The sequence below is a fragment of the Engystomops pustulosus genome, chromosome 2 (assembly GCF_040894005.1).
Source record: "Engystomops pustulosus chromosome 2, aEngPut4.maternal, whole genome shotgun sequence".
Taxonomy (NCBI): Eukaryota; Metazoa; Chordata; class Amphibia; order Anura; family Leptodactylidae; genus Engystomops; species Engystomops pustulosus.
Window position 1 is genome coordinate 87519758 of NC_092412.1, and position 19071 is coordinate 87538828.

General features: G+C 42.0%; 1 protein-coding gene across 1 annotated transcript in view; it reads right to left on the minus strand.

The window, feature by feature from the left end:
* UGGT2 (UDP-glucose glycoprotein glucosyltransferase 2) overlaps positions 1-19071 on the minus strand; it is a 209427-nt gene that overhangs the window by 93426 nt on the left and 96930 nt on the right. The window contains exon 19 of the mRNA XM_072135438.1: positions 11257-11355. Coding sequence (XP_071991539.1) covers positions 11257-11355 — 99 coding nt within the window. The remainder of the gene's footprint in view (positions 1-11256; positions 11356-19071) is intronic.

Here is a 19071-nt window from a genome sequence, read left to right on the forward strand (position 1 = left end):
CCTAGGAATAATGGAATAGCATAGTGGTTCTATTTTTAATTGTTTTTTTCGGAAATGGTTCCATGATTAAGAGCGACAGTATGGGGTGTCCATATTGCGCTGCTATGATTGCAACTTCAGGTCTCCAGCATGGCGGCGACAGATGGGCCGAGTTCCACTATGTATCTGGTGAAACACCTGAAAATTCTGCCTGACACAGCTCGTTTGATAAGGGGACGATGTATGGAGGCAGTGAACTAGTAGTAGATTAAAGGTGCTGCAGTTAAAACTATGTTAGTTGGATCTTGGGATGGAGCTGGCGCTCCGCTGCCAGGCGGGCTTTCGCCTATCCAAGCCCCTGCCTCTCGGCTACTCCCCAAACAACACTTCTAAGAACCTTTTGTATAAGATAAAGTGTAGTAGTGTTCTTATAATTTTGGGATATGGCGGGTGAGGGGAATGTAAACAGATGCGCAAGAAGCGCTGAAATAATATCGGTAAATGATAAAAGTTTGCCAGTATATTTTGTGGATTACACAGCAGGGTGGCGACAAAGTTAACAAGTTTGATGTGGAATCCATGAAAACAACCCAAAATTCTGCCTGACACAGCTCGTTTGATAAGGGGACCATGTATAAAGGCAGCTATATGGACGACTTTTGGAGGCAGCTATGGCGATGACGTGTGGAGGTAGCAATGGAGACAACGTGTGGAGGCTGCTATGGAGACAATTTAATTTGGATAGTGCCTGCATGTGGCAGTCCAAAAAAGTTTTCAAACCAGATGAGCAGGTAGGTGGTCCTCCAGAAAAATTAAATAGATTGAGTGCCTGTATGTGGCACTCCCAAAAATTGTTTAAAACAGAGGACCGGGTAGGTGGCCCACCAGAAAAATTAAATACAGAGTACTCTAGCAAGAGCCTGTTGGCCCTGGCAAAAAATTTTCCTCTGTTTTAGTGTACAAAGAGGAGGAGAAGGAGGACAATGAGGAGGAGGAGTGCATACATTCAGGTTGAGCTTCTTTCACCTGGTGGAGAATGAAAATCCGGAGAAATTCAGGCTTTATTCATCTTGATAAGCGTCAGCCTGTCAGCGCTGTCAGTCGACAGGCGTGTACGCTTATCGGTGATGATGCCACCAGCTGCACTGAAAACCCGCTCAGACAACACGCTAGCGGCAGGGCAGGCAAGAACCTCCAAGGCGTACAGCGCCAGTTCATGCCACATGTCCAGCTTTGAAACCCAGTAGTTGTAGGGAGCTGTATGATCATTTAGGACGATGGTATGGTCAGCTACGTACTCCCTCACCATCTTTCTGTAAAGATCAGCCCTACTCTGCCGAGACTAAGGGCCGGTGACAGTGTCTTGCTGGGGTGACATAAAACTGGCAAAGGCCTTGTAAAGCATACCCCTGCCAGTGCTGGACAAGCTGCCTGCTCGCCTACTCTCCCTCGCTACTTGTCCCGCAGAAGTACACCCTCTGCCGCTAGCGCTGTCAGAAGGGAAATGCTGTTTCAGCTTGTGCACCAGGGCCTGCTGGTATTCATGCATTCTCCCACTCCTTTCCTCTCCAGGGATGAGAGTGGAAAGATTTTGCTTGTACCGTGGGTCCAGGAGAGTGAATACCCAGTAATCGGTGCTGGAATAAATTCTTTGAACGCGAGGGTCACGGGATAGGCAGCCTAGCATGAAATCTGCCATATGCGCCAGAGTCCCAACGCGCAAGAATTCACTCCCCTCACTGGCCTGACTCTCCATTTCCTCCTCCTCCAACTCCTCTTCTTCTGCCCATACACGTTGAACAGTGAAGGATTGAACAATGGTCCCCTCTTCTGTCTCGCCAACATTCTCCTCCTCTTCCTCCTCATCCTCCTCCACCTCCTCCAATATGCGCTGAGAAACAGACCTAAGGGTGCTTTGGCTATCAACAAGGGAATCTTCTTCCCCCGTCTCTTGTGACGAGCGCAAAGCTTCCGACTTCATGCTGACCAGAGAGTTTTTCAACAGGCCAATCAGCGGGATGGTGAGGCTGATGATGGCGGCATCGCCACTGACCATCTGTGTTGACTCCTCAAAGTTACTCAGCACCTGACAGATATCAGACATCCACGTCCACTCCTCATTGTAGACTTGAGGAAGCTGACTAACCTGACTACCAGTTCTGGTGGAAGTTGACATCTGGCAGTCTACAATCGCTCTGCGCTGCTGGTAAACTCTGGATAACATGGTTAATGTTGAATTCCACCTCGTGGGCACGTCGAACAACAGTCGGTGAGCGGGCAGTTGGAGGCGGCGCTGCGTTGCCCTGAGAGTGGCAGCATCTGTGCTGGACTTCCTGAAATGCGCACAGATGCGGCGCACCTTCGTGAGCAAATCAGACAGATTGGGGTATGTCTTGAGGAAACGCTGAACTATCAGATTTAACACATGGGCCAGGCATGGCACATGTGTCAGTCTGCCGAGTTGCAGAGCCACCACCAGGTTACGGCCGTTGTCACACACAACCATGCCTGGCTTCAGGTTCAGCGGTGCCAGCCACAGATCATTCTGCGCCGTGATGCCCTGTAATAGCTCTTGGGGGGGGTGTCTTTTATCGCCAAGGCTCAGCAGTTTGAGCACCGCCTGCTGTCGCTTAGCGATGGCACTGCTGCTGTGCCTAGAGCTACCGACTGATGGCGCCATGCCCACGGATGGTAATTCGGAGGAGGAGGTGGAGGAGGGGTGGGAGGAGGAGGAGGCATAGTAGGCCTTTGAGACCTGGACCGAAGTAGGCCCCGCAATCCTTGGCGTCGGCAGTACATAACCAGCCCCAGGGTCAGACTCGGTCCCAGCCTCCACCAAGTTAACCCAATGTGCCGTCAGCCATATATAGTGGCCCTGCCCGGCAGCACTCGTCCACGTGCCCGTGGTCAGGTGGACCTTGTCAGAAACGGCGTTAGTCAGGGTACGGATGATGTTCTCTGACACGTGCTTGTGCAGGGCTGGGACGGCACATCGGGAAAAGTAGTGGCGGCTGGTGACCGAATACCGAGGGGCGGCCGCCGCCATGAGGTTTCAAAAGGCCTCGGTCTCTACCAGCCTATAGGGCAGCATCTCCAGGCTAAGCAGTTTGGAGATGTGGACGTTGAGGGCTTGGGCGTGTGGGTGGGTTGCACTATACTTCCTTTTGCGCTCCAGCGTCTGGGGTATGGAGAGCTGAACGCTGGTGGATGCTGTGGAGGATCGTGGAGGTGAAGATGGGGTTTTCGCACGGGAGGTGTTTGGGCCGGGGTCCTGGGCAGGGGGCTGACTAGCAGATGACACAGGGGAAGGAGCAGTGGTGTGCCCGGCAGGAGGTGAACGGGCTTGGTGCCATTGAGTGGGGTGCTTTAGTTTCATATGCCTCCGCATACTGGTGGTAGTTAAGCTAGCAGTGGTGGAACCCCTGCTGATCCTGGTTTGGCACAGGTTGCACACCACAGTCCGTCGGTCATCCGGTGTTTCTTTAAAGAACCTCCAGACTTCTGAAAATCTAGCCCTCGCCATGGGAGCTTGACTACGGGAAACATTTGGCGCTGATGCACCAGCTCTGGCCCTGCCTCTCCGTCTGGCTCCACCACTGGCTCTTCCAACCTGTTCTACTATAGGACTCGCCTCCGTCTCAGAAGCACTGTGTTCACCCGGCCTATCAACCCAGCTTGGGTCTGTCACCTCATCATCCTCCGATCCCTCAGTCTGCTCCCCCCTCGGACTTCCTGCCCTGACAACAACTTCACCACTGTCTGACAACCGTGTCTCCTCATCGTCCGACACCTCTTTACACACTTCTTCCACTACGTCAATAATGTCATCATCACCCACAGAATGCGACCGGTGGAAAACCTGGGCATTGGAAAATAGCTCAGCAGCAACCGGACAAGTGGTTTGTAATTGTGGGAAGGGTCCAGAAAACAGTTCCTCAGAGTATGCCGGTTCAAATGCCAAATTTTGCTGGGAGGGGGCAGACTGGGGGGAAGGAGGCTGAGGTGGAGGAGCTGGAGGAGTGCTGATTTCGGTGACATGGGTGGACTGCGTGGAAGACTGACTGGTGGACAAATGGCTAGAAGCATTGTCCGCAATCCACGACATCACCTCTTCGCACTGTTCTGGCCTCAACAGTGCTCTACCACGAGTCCCAGTAACTTAAAACATGATGATTCTAGGGCAGTGGTGGCGAACCTATGGCACGGGTGCCAGAGGCGGCACTCAGAGCCATTTCTGTGGGCACCCGGGCCATCACCCCAGCACAACAGACAGGACAAGAATCTTCCTGCAGTTTCAAGCAACCTAAAAGATGCTGCTTTCAGTCATATTTTGATACGTACTTCGCAACTTGGGACTGTAGGAAGAGGGAGAATGTGTAGAAAGGGCCGAATTATGTTTGGAGGACCTCCTGCTGGCCCCACGATTCTCTGTGTACAGAGGCACACTGGAAAGAAGCTTAAATGATGAAAATTTTCCATCTTTCTACTGTGTTGCTGTCCTCAGAAGGCCAATATGATTGAAAGTTTTTGAACAGGGAGCAATAAGTTACTGCTTTAATTTTTGGTTGGCACCCCGCGATAAATAAGGGGGATTTTGGGTTGCAGTTTGGGCACTCGGCCTCTAAAAGGTTTGCCATCACTGACCTAGGGAGTGTAGCTCTGCGGCGTTCCCCTGCTCCCTCATCAGCAGGTGGTGTCTCACCCCGCCCAGGACCACGGCCTCTGACCCCTGCAGTAGTTGGACGCCCATGTCCACACCCTCGTCCTCGTCCTCTACCCCTAGCCCTCGGGTTAAACATTTTCCAAATTAAAGTGTAAAATAAAATTTTATTTTTTTTGTGTTTATTTATTTTTTTTAAACAAAACGATGCTATCCTATTGCTATGGCTAGTCTCTAACCTACACTGACAGCACACAACTGGATTTTGTGCTGTGCCTGATGACTTTGAGTTATAAAAAGAAATAAACGTAAAAAAAAATTAAATCAGCAGACTGTGCCTAATTCAAATCAAACCCCTAATAAATTGTCCCACTTCGGTGTTTGAGGTGGATATGCGTGTCACTAAGAGCTAAACACAACGGTCGCAAGTCTCCCAGCAAATTCCTCACAATATGCTACTAGCTGCACTACTAGTGGCAGCAAGCCCAGCCACAAGCAAACCAAAAAAAGTAAAATATAACGCTATTGTAGGCCTAAGTAAGCCGTTGGGGTTCTCCTATGGCTATTTTCTAGCCTACACTGAAAGCACACTGCTTTGCCAGATTACTTTGAGTTATAAAAAAAATAAACGTAAAAAAAAATAAATCAGCAGACTGTGCCTAATTCAAATCAAACCCCTAATAAATTGTCCCACTTCGGTGTTTAAGGTGGATATGTGTGTCACTAAGAGCTAAACACAATGGTATTAAGTCTCCCTGCAAATTACTCACAATATGGTACTAGCTGCACTACTAATGGCAGCAAGCCCAGCCACAGGCAAACCAAAAAAAAGTAAAATAAAACGTTATTGTAGCCCTAAGAAGGGCTGTTGGGTTCTTGTAGAATCAGTCCAGCCTAACACTATTCTAATAGAACACCCTAACGCTTTCCCTGACCAGCAGCAGTTCTCTCCCTAGCGGCATCCAGACAGAAAATGATCCGAGCAGCGAGGGCAGGGGCTAGTCTATTCCAGGGTCACCTGTTCAGGCCAGCCAACCACTGCTATCGACGTGTAAGGGTACCACGTCATGCTGGGTGGAGTGCAGAGTCTCCTGGCTTGTGATTGGCTCTGTTTCTGGCCGCCAAAAAGCAAAACGGCGGGAGATGCCATTTTCTCGAGCGGGCGAAGTATTCATCCGAGCAACGAGCAGTTTCGAGTACGCTAATGCTCGAACGAGCATTAAGCTCGGACGAGTATGTTTGCTCACCTCTAATTGTCACCTTTTATTTTCTATACAATCTTCATTTTTTTGGCAATTTAGACATACAAGGGCGATTTACAAATACTTCATTTTAGTGGGTATGTAGCTTATGGATGAGATTTTATTAACTTTTGGGTATATGAAGGAAAAGAAAATCGTCAGTTTTGTTTTCTTTTTGTATGTTTCGGGGGTCCTTCACCTTAACCCCTTAAGGACGCAGCCATTTTGTAGCTTAAGGCTCAGCCCGATTTTTTGGATTCGGACTTGCTTCGCTTTATATGGTTATAACTTTTGAACACTGTTACTTATCAAAACGATTCTGAGATTGTTTTTTCCCCACATGTTGTACTTCATTTTAGTGGTAAATTTTGGCAGATAAGTTTTGCGTTTATTTACAAAAAAAAAGAAAATATGATAAATTTTTTGTAAAATTTGCCATTTTCGAAATTCTAAATCATTGCGTTTTCAGGCAGATAGATTTACCACCTAAATAACTTGCAGAATAACATTTCCCATTTGTCTACTTTACATTTTCATAATTTCTGAAATATCTGGATAATTTATTTTGTTGTCACGCGGCTTACAAATAGAATATCGCTTTTCCGGATTTTCAGAATTGACTATTTTGGGGATAAATACAGTTTTGAATGAAATTTTACATATTTAGCATAAAAACCCCCTATATAACCAACCCATTTTCAAATCTGCACCCCTCAAGCTATCAGAAACAGCTTTTACGAAGATTGTTAACCCCTTGAGATCTTCATAGTAATTGAATCAAAATGGGGGTGAAATTTAGAATGGTCATATTGTTCCCTTATACGTTCATTTAGCACTAAAATTTACACATTTCCAAAATATAAAAAGAGAAAACCCACCATACAATTTGTTCTGCAATTTCTCCTGAGTACAAAAACCCCCCACATGTGGCCGTTACTTGTTTTATGGGGGCACAGCGAGGTGCAGAAGGGAAGGAGGGCGCTGCAGCTGCCAGGATTTTAGTTTCCTCATTGGCCCCTTTTGAAGGCTATAAAATTTTCGCTTTTTCGTTATTGGGGCCATGTGACGGCATTTTTTTTGCGGGATGAGATGCTTTTTCCAATGTTACCATTTTGGGGTTGGTATCACCTATTGTTGAAAATTTAGGAACTTTTTTTGAGGGCAGGAGTAGAAAAGCATCAATTCTGTACTGGATTTTTTACTTTTTTTTTTTTGGTGTTCACCGTATAGCCTAATAATCATGTTATCTTTATTCTATGGGTTGATACGATTACGGGGATACCAGACATGAATATATTTTCTTACGTTTTACTAAATTTGTCAAACAAAACCCTAATGTGGGGAAAAATCTATCATTTATGTATTGCCGTCTTCCAAGTGGCATAACATTGTTACTTTTTTGGCTACGGAGCTGGTTGATGGCTTGTTTTTTGCGGGACATGTTGTACTTTGCACCAGTATCATGTCTGAGTACATATGGTTTTTTGATCGCATTTTATAGCATTTTTTGTGGGATTGAAAAGGTAAAAATCATAATTTTTGGAGGGTTTATAACAGTTTTTTTTACGGCGTTTATCGTGGGGGTTCAATAATGATTTACTTTTATTCTACGGGTTGTTACGGACGCGGTGATACTATATATGTGGGGTTTGTGTTATGATTTAGACTTTTTTTAGTTATATGTCTCTTTATATGTTTTGGGAATTTGGGGCATTTTTAGTGATTTATGACTTTTTTTTTTTTACTTTTTCACTTTTATACCATGGGACCTGAACAAGCAATCTTCTGATTGCTTCTTCATGATAATATTCTGCAATACTGATGTATTGCAGAGTATTATCAGTGTCAGCCTATACACTTGCATAGGCTGGCACTGTGCCAGTAAGATGACGTCACAGACGCCATCTTACTGGCAATTCTTGCAAGTAACTCTGGGGTCCAGATCGGACCCCAGAGTTGCTATAGCAATGATCGGCGCCCCCCGAAAACGGTTCGGGTGGGGCGATCGTGGGGGAAAGACCCCCCAGATGCATGTTAGATGCCGCGGTCGCGCTGACCGCGGCATTTAACGGGTTAAGCACCCGCGATCGGAGACAACTCCGATCGCGGGTGTTACACTGGGGTGCCGGCTATTAGTTACAGCCGGCACCCCGTGTTTCCCGATGCCGGTTCGGCTCTGATCCAGTACTGATGTATTGCAGAGTATTATCAGTGTCAGCCTATACACTTGCATAGGCTGGCACTGTGCCAGTAAGATGACGTCACAGACGCCATCTTACTGGCAATTCTTGCAAGTAACTCTGGGGTCCAGATCGGACCCCAGAGTTGCTATAGCAATGATCGGCGCCCCCCGAAAACGGTTCGGGTGGGGCGATCGTGGGGGAAAGACCCCCCAGATGCATGTTAGATGCCGCGGTCGCGCTGACCGCGGCATTTAACGGGTTAAGCACCCGCGATCGGAGACAACTCCGATCGCGGGTGTTACACTGGGGTGCCGGCTATTAGTTACAGCCGGCACCCCGTGTTTCCCGATGCCGGTTCGGCTCTGATCCAGAGCCGAGCCGGCATAAGCGCCGTGGCGGATATATCCGCCACTGAGCGCCAAGTCACTGCGCTCCGTGTCGGATATATCCGCCACGGAGCGTGAAGGGGTTAAACTAAAAATACTATATTATGTTTATTGTATAGATTAATACAATAATGGTGATACCTCATAATTTTTTCTATATTTTTACAATTTTACTGGAAAAAAACAAAGAAAATCTTGTTTGCTTTCGTATTGCCATCTTTTCGAGATATAACTTTAATATTTTAAGGTTTAGGTCTTATTTTTTATGTGTTGAGTTGTCCTTTTCAATGGTACCATCTTGGTGCAAATAACTTTTTTTGATCCTTTTTGGAACATTTTATGAAAAATGTACATTTTTTGGCAGTTTTTCGGGTTTTGTCTTTATGGCGTTCATCGAGTAGGTCCAATAATATTTCTGAGTTATTATACAGATTGTTACGGACACTGAAATACCAAATATGTGTGGGGGGGTTTGGTGATTTTGTGTTGTTTTTACTTTATTAGATGTGTATAGGGAATGTTTGTGTTTAGGGGACTTTTAATTTATTTAATTAATTCTTTTTATTACAAAAACTTTATTAAGTGTTTTAAACTTTTATTTTTTAACAGATTGGCTAGAATAAGTGATGCTTTAATTGCTTGTTCAAGACGCCATTCATATACAGGCATTCCCCGGGTTACATACAAGATAGGGTCTGTAGGTTTGTTCTTAAGTTGAGTTTGTATGCAAGTCGGAACTGTATATTTTATCATTGTAATCCCAGCCAGAACTTTTTTGGTCTCTGTGACAATTGGATTTTAAAAATGTTGGGTTGTCATAAGAATCAATATTAACACTAAAGCTTCATTACAGACACCTCTGATAACTGTTACAGCTGTTTATTCTAGCATAGGGCTAAAGTACAATAAATTACCAATATCCAGGGGTCCGTTTGTAACTAGGGGGGGTCGTAGGTAAGTCGAGTGTTCTTAAGTAGGGGACCGACTGTACCATAACAGTGTGATACAGATGTACAGATGTACAAATACATTACACTTTGTTATGTAAGATACATGCGCAGTGTGTTACAGCTGGGTCCTGCTAGACGGAGGTAAGAAGAAATAGAGTTTGAGAGAGCAGTGTGAAGATAATGATGATGACTTCATGACACCATACAGTTTGCTGCCAGGGAGCCAGGTATATCATTATCAACATTTAAAAGCGAGTGAAATTGGTAATGTTAATTATGTAAGGGGATTGGGAATTAGTATTAACCAGATTATAGGAACCTGTCAAGAGGTGAAAATGTAAAATCCTGATGACAGGTTCCCTTTAAAGTATAGCAATTGGGGAGATTGCTTCAGTGCTCCAAAGCCCAGATACAATCTGTTAAATAAATCAATTTTTCAAAGTACTGCTGTCACTTTTAAAAAAATGCACTTCTGAAAAGCTAACAAGACAACCTTAAAAACTTGTATGAAATAAAAACAAAGGAGAATTGGTCTATTACATTTATACTTCCGATGTTTGGAAAACTCTGAGCAATATTATATAAATATCTTTAATAATATATAATTTTGCTTAGAATATGATAATTTCTTTGGGGTTTACATTCTCAGACAATTGTCTATTTAAATGGGGTTCAGGGTTCCCCTATTTTCATAATCAGTGGGGGTCTCAAGTGTCAGATTGCTAGGGTCCCATCACGATCAGGTTGGCATTTATTATGGGCTCAACGGAAATCTGTAATCTAAAGAACTGTTTTCCAATCAGGGTAGATTTCTCAACACCAGAGAAAGAGGTTTATCCAGATGGCAGAAGCAGTAGCAAGAGCTGCCCTCCTGCAGAAGGGACAACATGCAGTTTTCAGCCTGCTCAAAAATACTGAAGGAGAGGAGAAATAAGCCATAAAACCAGGGATGTACAATAGGTCTAGAGAAGGTTAATGACAATGTCAATATTGGTAGCAACAAAATGTACTTTTAGTCAAAATGTTGACCTCCAAGTCAGTCAGTGTCGGTTTCAGTAGGCCCCTGAGCGACAGAGCCTTAGTGGGCCCCTTTGTAGTGGACTCAAGTGATGGCATTAAAAATTCAGAAACTAAAACAAACAGTCTCCTGTTCACTAAAATATTCCCTAGTTCATCATCCCAAACAACCCCTCATGGTTATTTTATATAAAATAACCCCCTATGGATTAGTTAAATACCGTCCCCCCACCCCATGGATTCCTTATGTACAGCCTTATGCGGGCCCCCCAGGAACCATGGGCCACGGCACTTGCCCAGGTTTGCCCAGTGCTGGTGCCGGCCCTGAAGTCAGTGTATGTGGAAAACAGACCCAGATTGTTCTGTATAAGTTCAGCATAGGACTGCTCTCAATTTAAGTTGGCTGTAAAACACAAAACCCAACATGAGACATTATTGTTGACTGGCATATAGATACATAGTGAATAATTACTTGGTGAATTGGTACGCTGTGTCTGCTTGAGGCTTCCTCTGCCATGCCCGTTTCTTTGGCATCTGTGTCATTTCTACCATTTCTACATCCCAAGGTTACAATTTGTCTTCAATACCGTTCGGTTACATAACAGTTTCAATCTCCGAGACCAGACTTACCATCACATAACTTCAACATACTTATTAGATGGGAAAAAAAAGGATAAATGCATGCAAGGTATGAATCATATGCCATACTATTAATTTGACTCTTACATTTCAAAATTTTTCAAAAAGTTGATGCCCAAAATATTGTATTTTTACATGTACTGTTTCTTACATATGTTCATTACAGGCAAACAGTAATATATACCCTTAAAAACTACATACCTTCTTTTGTAGCATATTTCATATTTTCAGAAACAACAGCACTCTTGTCTTGAGCGTCTAGGTAAGCAAATGTTTCATAATCCTGCAGACTGTATGTAGCTATAGGAATAAAACAAATAAAACCCATTACTAAGCTGCATTTAAACCAATTATTATGCAAAGATCATTCGCTAAATGTCAACTTTTAATTGCACATAGTGATTGCAACAAGACTTCAACTATTCTCTTTGGTAAAAAAAAATTGTAAAATGATGGCACAATATAAAGAAAGATTTATTGTTAATATAAAAAGTTCCAATCAACCAAAAAGAAGTTTGCGATAGTAGTAAGAATGCTACAAAAAATATAAAAAACAAAACCCATAGGAAACTTGCTCAACTGTGTTTTTTTTGTCACTTCTACCATATTTATTTATTTTTTCCATATTCCCTGTACACCAGATATAAAAAGGCACCACAAGGAAAAAAACACATGTCCCAAAGATAACACTCCACCATATGGACCTGTAAATGTTAAAATAAAAAAGACAAAGCTTATGGAAAGAAATTACCATGTTTTTCTGAGAATATGATGCTCCCCAAAAATTAGACCTAGTGCAATTTTTTTTCATACTCAGAAATATAAGCCCCCCCTCGAAAATAAGATTTAGTGGCAGTCATTGCTACAGCTCCCCCGACAACGTACATTAGCATTAGTAGATCATTTAGATACTGTAAGAGGTTGTGACATGGGTGAAGAATTCATGAGAGAAAATCACTATTGTGTTGAATATGCACTATGAGTAGGCTACCAGAACAAGAAGTCCTCATTAAAGAAAAGTGTTATTGCTAAAGGTAAGAGATTGGGGCCAATGATTCTAAAAATATGGAGTCACAAAAAATTCAGCTTGAAACTCAGGTTTTGGGGAGTTATGAGGAGGTTCCGCAAGATACTTCTACAACTGTCTTAAAATACTGGGATCTGCAAATGTACTATACATTGTTTTACATGGAGGTAGAGTTACAAGAAATTCTTGATGGAATTGGAGTTTGGCTGGTTATGCTGAGGTTTGTGATTTAATGACTACAGTATATTAATAAATGCTGATTTTGTACTCAACATTAAATTCTTGTACATCAAAAAATAAGACATCCCCTTAAAATAAGACCTAGTGCTTCTTTAGGAGCAACATTTAATAGAAGACACAGTCTTATTTTCGGTGAAACGGGGTAGTAGAAATGTAAAAGTTTCTTCTTGGCAGGACTATAACAGAATTGCAAAGGAGAGCTATGCCCTCTACAGCGTGTACTCTAGATAGCCTCTTTCTGCACTGCTAAGTTTCAAAACTTTATTATAATGTGCTATCTACAATCAAAATCAAGTATGATAAACCACAGACACTTACTCACAGATCCAGGTGCCGTGACAGTGGTAACCTTCTTATAGTTGTTATCCATAGTCTACTTCCTTCTAAAAATCTTTTTTTTTAATTATGCTAATGAGTCTGAAGGGCTCTGGAGGGTGTATCTAGAGCATCTCTGCTGTCTTCACAGACTGTTACACTGTCACACCTTCCCCCTTTGCTTCCTCGGCACTTCATCCCTCATTCTGTCTGATGTAATTTCACAGCAGCAGGGAAAGTTTAAGCACACAGTGGGAGGAAGTTCAAACCCCTTAACCCCATTTTTCACCTTTGTAACCAAGAATTTATTTAATACAATTCCACCCTTGTTCTTTTTTGTTTCTAATGTTGTGCTGTTTGCCTTGCACATTGAATAAAATGATTTAATGTGTGTACAGTGTTTTATGTTTTAGAATATTTGGACAAGGAAATAACATTTTAAATGAACAGATTTTGTGTTGCTAATTCAAAAAAAACATAACTTATTTGATAAGAACATGTATTTATTTATTATTGTACTCCGACTACCCCTTTAATTTTTCTATTCTACTTCGTTACATATAGAATTATTGATTATCTTTTGATAAGTACTAAGGATGGCTTTCCTAATCAGTCCAATCAGTTTATTTAAATACAGATTGACTCCAATGAAGGAGTAGAACCATCTCAAGAAGGATCAGAAGAAAATTGACAACATGCAAGTTAAATATGAGCGTTGCAGCAGTTTGTTTGCCCCATTTTAACACTGCATTAAGGAGTTTATAGACATAAGCACCTTCATACAATTTTGATTAAAAGTGTAAAGGATTTATTTAAAAAAAATGCATAAAAATTTAGTTGGATGGCAAAAATATACCCCAAACAGAAAATAATTTTCTTCACAACTCCTTTATGAAATAGATGAACAATTGATTAAAAATTAACAGCCTGTACCACAATCATGCAACTTTGTAACAAACACAAAAAAATTTTTGAAAATGCAATGAAAACCTAAATTGTTACACAAAATATGCATCAAAGCAAATGTTTACACACAAATAGGCATGTCAAAATAAGAAATCAAATTGAGCATATCTGAGCTAACTATGGTCACTTTTAGACGGGTGTAGTATGTACACCATTGTATTAGTGGAATAATGGAACCTTCTGCGGTTCAAATAATTTGTTTAACAATGCCATAACGTAGGTATAAATAATGGAGGGATAGTGTAAAATTAAAAATGTATTCAGGAATGTTTGTGTTTTGTTTCTTGTTACATCTAAGTTTTTGGACACAGTGTTGATATGTAACCACATTAGGCAAAGAGGATCAAATGTTCATCCTCTCTCTCGGAATTACCTGAAAAATGATCAGGCAATATTAGACAATTATAAAGCAAGTATAAGAAGCTGGAAGGGGAGACACTTCAGAGAGCTATAACTCATTTTTTTTTCATTCATATGAATCTAGGATTGTGTTTCCAGGTGCCAAGAATCTGGAGATATGAACTATTAAAGGGCATTTGCGAGTGATTTTTATGTGTAAAAATGATGCCTGAAATTGTCATTTTAGTCATGAATATCTCGGGATCCCTGGCACATAGAAACACAATTTTAAAAATTCATATGAAAGTGAAGGTTCTCCCCTTTTAGAGAAAAAAAAACTGTTTTGGCTTCTAGAATTCAGGACGCATCTCATAGATCTTTGGCCTAAAAGGTACCACCTTGTGAGAATGTATGAGATACGACCTTGGCAGGGAAAGGGTTAACATTCAGGCTTTTCTTACTTCTAATTGTATGCATGTCTAAGTAGAACATTCCTCAACTATACAAATACAAGACTTTTTAACTCACAAAAAAATGGAATAGTATATTTCGATATAAATCCCTTACCAATCAAAGGATACTGATGCATACATTTCCTATTTAAAGTAAAACTTAAATTTTTTGTTCACAAGACAATAGCTCATGGGATATAGAGTAACTTTTCCTATTATCTTGTTTAACTATGTACAGCAGTTTCTGTGCCAACCTCCTCATTTCAGCCTATTCCCGCAGTAGCTAGGTCTCATGGCTGTGCTGATTTTTCCTGTAATTTTATTAAGTTGCTGACAGGAGAGGGAGAGGTCAAGTTATAGTACTCTCTGTGCGTAGCTGAGCGTTTGAAGCCCTGTAGATGCAGACGTGGCCTAAATAAAAGTGGGATACAAGGTCTCCACTCTTCAGTATCAGTCCCTCCATCAAAGTCTGTGATTCTGCAGAACTTTCTCTGAATAAGTTCAGGAGGATTCCAGCACTCAGCACAAGGGTAGGTACTTTAATTTCATCTTATTTAAAAATAAAAGTACATAAACAAGCTTGCAAAATTCAAAAGGTCAGATACCTATGTGTTTCAAACAGTGTTATATCTCCATCCTTATCCTCCATCCCATCTCTCTGCACCTCATGCTGTGTCATGCACTCCTTTGCAGCACCTTCTCCCACGTTCTCTCTGGGCACAGCAGAGAAGCTATTAACTCTTAGTGCTGACACAATACAGACTATAAACATTTCACTGATAGTTTCTACTACTTTTATAATGCTGCTACATGTGATGAAAAATGCCAGGCTAGTCCATAAATATATCCTGTAAGAACACTATGCAATCTTCAATGTTTTTACTTGTATGAATCTTACTGGATTTATAGGAAGTCCCCGGGTTACATACAAAATAGGTTCCATAGGTTTGTACTTAAGTTGAATTTGTATGTAAGTCGAAACTGTATATTTTATAATTGAAGGTCCACACAATTTTTTTTTTGCCCCAGTAACAATTGGAGTTTCAAAATTTTTTGCTGTAATTGGACCAAAGATTATCAATAAAACTTCATTGCAGACACCGCACAGCTGAGCACTGCAGTTTGGGACTAAAGTAAAGTTCCACAGAGCTTCACCAGAGATCACAGTAGGCAGAGGGGTCCGTCTTTAACTATGAGTCATCTGTAAGTCAGATGTCCTTAAGTAGAGGACAGCCTGTACTGCTAAATTACATAATGAGAAAACATGAGGCATCATGGGTAGTCTACATTTGATTCAGCTTTACAGAAGTCACAGGAAGAGGGCAGTCTCTGCCCACTTTATAGCTTCAGAACATAACTCTGTAAAGAATAGGGCGAGGAACACAATATGGAAATTGTTCTGTTTGCTTTTAAAGTGGGAATTACATATAACAATTTGGTGAAAAACATGACATCTGAGTTGAAGCTTTAAGGCTTAATGACTTAACAAAATTATTAATAAAAAAAATTAATATATAACGTCAAATAATTTTATGAAAAAAAATATAATTTCTTATTCTTCCATATATAACAATGTGAAAAACATGCCAAACACTTTATACATATATACATGACTGCAATGGCGGATATCCATTACTGGCCCATGCTTGTCCAAGTTGCGAATCTAGATAGAGAATCTGCCTACTGTGAAGGATTCACAGTACACAGACACAGTACAGTGCTGTATCACGTAAGTAAAAGTTAAACTGTGACCCCCTCCCTGTGTTATTATCTGCTGCCATTGGCATTGTGTATGATGTATGTTTGCATATATAAACTAAGTGTGATGTGTCTGTGACTATTAGTAGATGCATTTGTAAACTAAGTTAGTGATGTGCGTGTATGTCTAATTCATGTACATACATGTGCAAACTGGTTGCATATGTATCTATGAAGTGTTTGTGCTAGTATTGTGGCTGCTCTGTGTCTGCTGTGACACAATCGTATGCACAGATTGGGACGTTCCGGTGTATATTCGCCAACATATCAGCCAACAGAAATGTGTTGCATGCCCCTTAAATTGAGTGCACCAGAAAAAAATATGGTGCACACAGTTCCTGCACATCAGGAGCGTGCAGTATATGCAACATTCAAGAACAACTGGCCTGTGCAGGTGTGTGTGTGTGTGTGTGTGGTGGGGGGGGGTAAGCATTTCATCTGCAACTGGCCATGTGCTAAGCTGGGGATCCAGCCCAGACGAGCACACAGTTGTGTACAAGAAACGTTGCAATACTGTCACACTTTCTAGCACCATCTCAGCAGTGTGGACATCTCAGGTAATAGGCACTAGCAGTACCTTCAAGACCCCAATCATTATAATAATGGGCTCTCGGCTCTGTTGTGGTGTCTATTGCTTTAAAAGAATTGTGTCACATTATGCTTACATTGTGTATGTGCAGTGGTTATATACTCACTGAGGGGAATATATCAAGATCAGTGTTTATCACCGTGGCCTTATACCTCCCTACCCCAATTGCAACATGTGCCTATTATATGACAAGGCCAATGCCTGGCTGCAATTGGCTCAATTAGGAGACTGGAGTCAATTGTAGAGCCAGAAAACTGATGTGAAAGTTAGGAAATCAAGTACCATCCCTCAACACTATTTTAAAATTCTGGGATGTAGTGGGCCCACTTTTCATAAAGCCCAGGGCCCATTCTAGTATTAATCAACCACTGTATGCCCAAGAAGAAAGGTCACCATTTTCAGACAAAGAAAACCATTGCAACTCTACCGCGGTGTATTGATAATAAGGATATATATATGTTTAAATCATTTTATTACATTTTAACAAAGGAATAGCATGTAAAAAATATAACAATCAATAAGGAAAAAGAAAACAACAAGGAATGCATAACAAATGCATTACAGACTCATATGTTCACATTAGGGTATACTGAATACTCCTTATTGCAAATAAGGTATCAGAGTCCAACTTGTCAGGAAGAAACTGCAAATACAGGGTTTCAAGGGATCACAAAAATCTCTGTGGATTAACAGCGCGATGTGATGACATTACTTATGAGATAGCCTACCTTGACTATCACATGGAGACAGAACATAGCTGCGACATAACGGATGTAAAAATATGTTCCCCTGACCCTTCCACTCCATCAGCGGTAGAAGTTGAATAAATCGGGTTACCAGTAACTATGACCCAAGAGGAAGATTGGAGCAACCAGCAGATAGAACATAGTTTCAACCAAAACACTAAGAGGTACACGGGACCTAGAATAGATGATATGTAAAAGTGGATGGGGAGGTAAGGGACACTTGTTGGAGTAGGTGAGAAGGCTGTGGAACAGTTACTGTCTAGGGGTCTGAGCTCAAGAAGTCCTTTAGGCTCTGGGAATGGCGGAATTCCCGCCAGGGTTGCCACAACTTTATGAATTTCGCCTGGTTCCAAGGGAATTCTCCATTATTCTTTCCATTCGATAGATATGCATCAGCTCTTGAGCCCAAACAAAGATGGTAGGATGAATAGCAGAGCACCATCTACGTGGGAAGATGACTGTGCGTGCCGTGATCAGTGAAAATCTTAGGAGGCTATTCTTTTGTTTCTTGATAGCGCCAGCAAGGCCACCTATGGAGTTTTAGGAGCCACTGAGTCTACAATATCGGATGTTACTTCAAATAACAGGCCCCAGGAAAGAGATATTTTTTGGCAGGACCACCAAATGTGCAGAAAATCACCTCTGTCTGCACCCTTCTCCAACATGTGTCCTGGATGGAGGGATACATTGAATGCAGCAGAGTTGGGACCCTATACCATCTAGAGAGAATTTTATTGTTTCTCTCTTGGGTTTAGCAGGTCACTGAAAGTTTGTGTGCGAATAAAAATGCCTTGTCCCAATCTATAAAGGGCAGGGGAGAGCTAAACCATTCTTTTATAGCTGGAGACCATATATTTGTGAGATGCAGTGTTGTGGAGGGGATGCTGAGCGGAACAGGGCTTCAAAGGGGCTTACTGTGGAATTAAAGGCAGCATGTGTCCCTGGATGCTTGAGAAAAGCTCCCAGCTGGGTCATTTCCAACCACGCGAGATTGGAGGAGATTGACAAGGCTAGTAACTCCGAGTATGAGGGAATTGGTGCTTCTCCCAGGATATCGTGCACGCGGAGGTCTTCATGACTATAGTGGCCTAGAAATATGGTTCTGGAGAAGGTCGGTTGAAAATATGGGCTATGAAATGATGGTGTTAGGGGGCTAAATGGCTGAAAGAGGATCCCTTGCTGGATGAGGGATCTCCAAAGCTTCAAGGTTCAAGCAAGAAATAGCGTTTGAGGCTTGATCTATATACGTTGGGAGGACACTCAAGGGAGAGCTTCTATGGGGATCGGAAAGCTGTATTGTTCTAGTCGTACCCATTGTTTGGCATGCAAGAGATAATGCCAATCTACTAACCATACTAAAGTGGACGCCTGATGATAATCTTTCAAATCGGGTAGTCCCACCACTCTTGCTGACTTTGGCCTTATCAGGGCCCACCAAATGCAAAATTGTAGAACAAATGGATTTAAAGAATGAGGATGGAGGGGTTTTTGGGGCTCCCTGAGAGATATAAAGAAAATGGGGAAGGATGCCCATCTTTATCACATTGATTCAACCAAACCAAGTTAATTGTTGTCTATTGAACT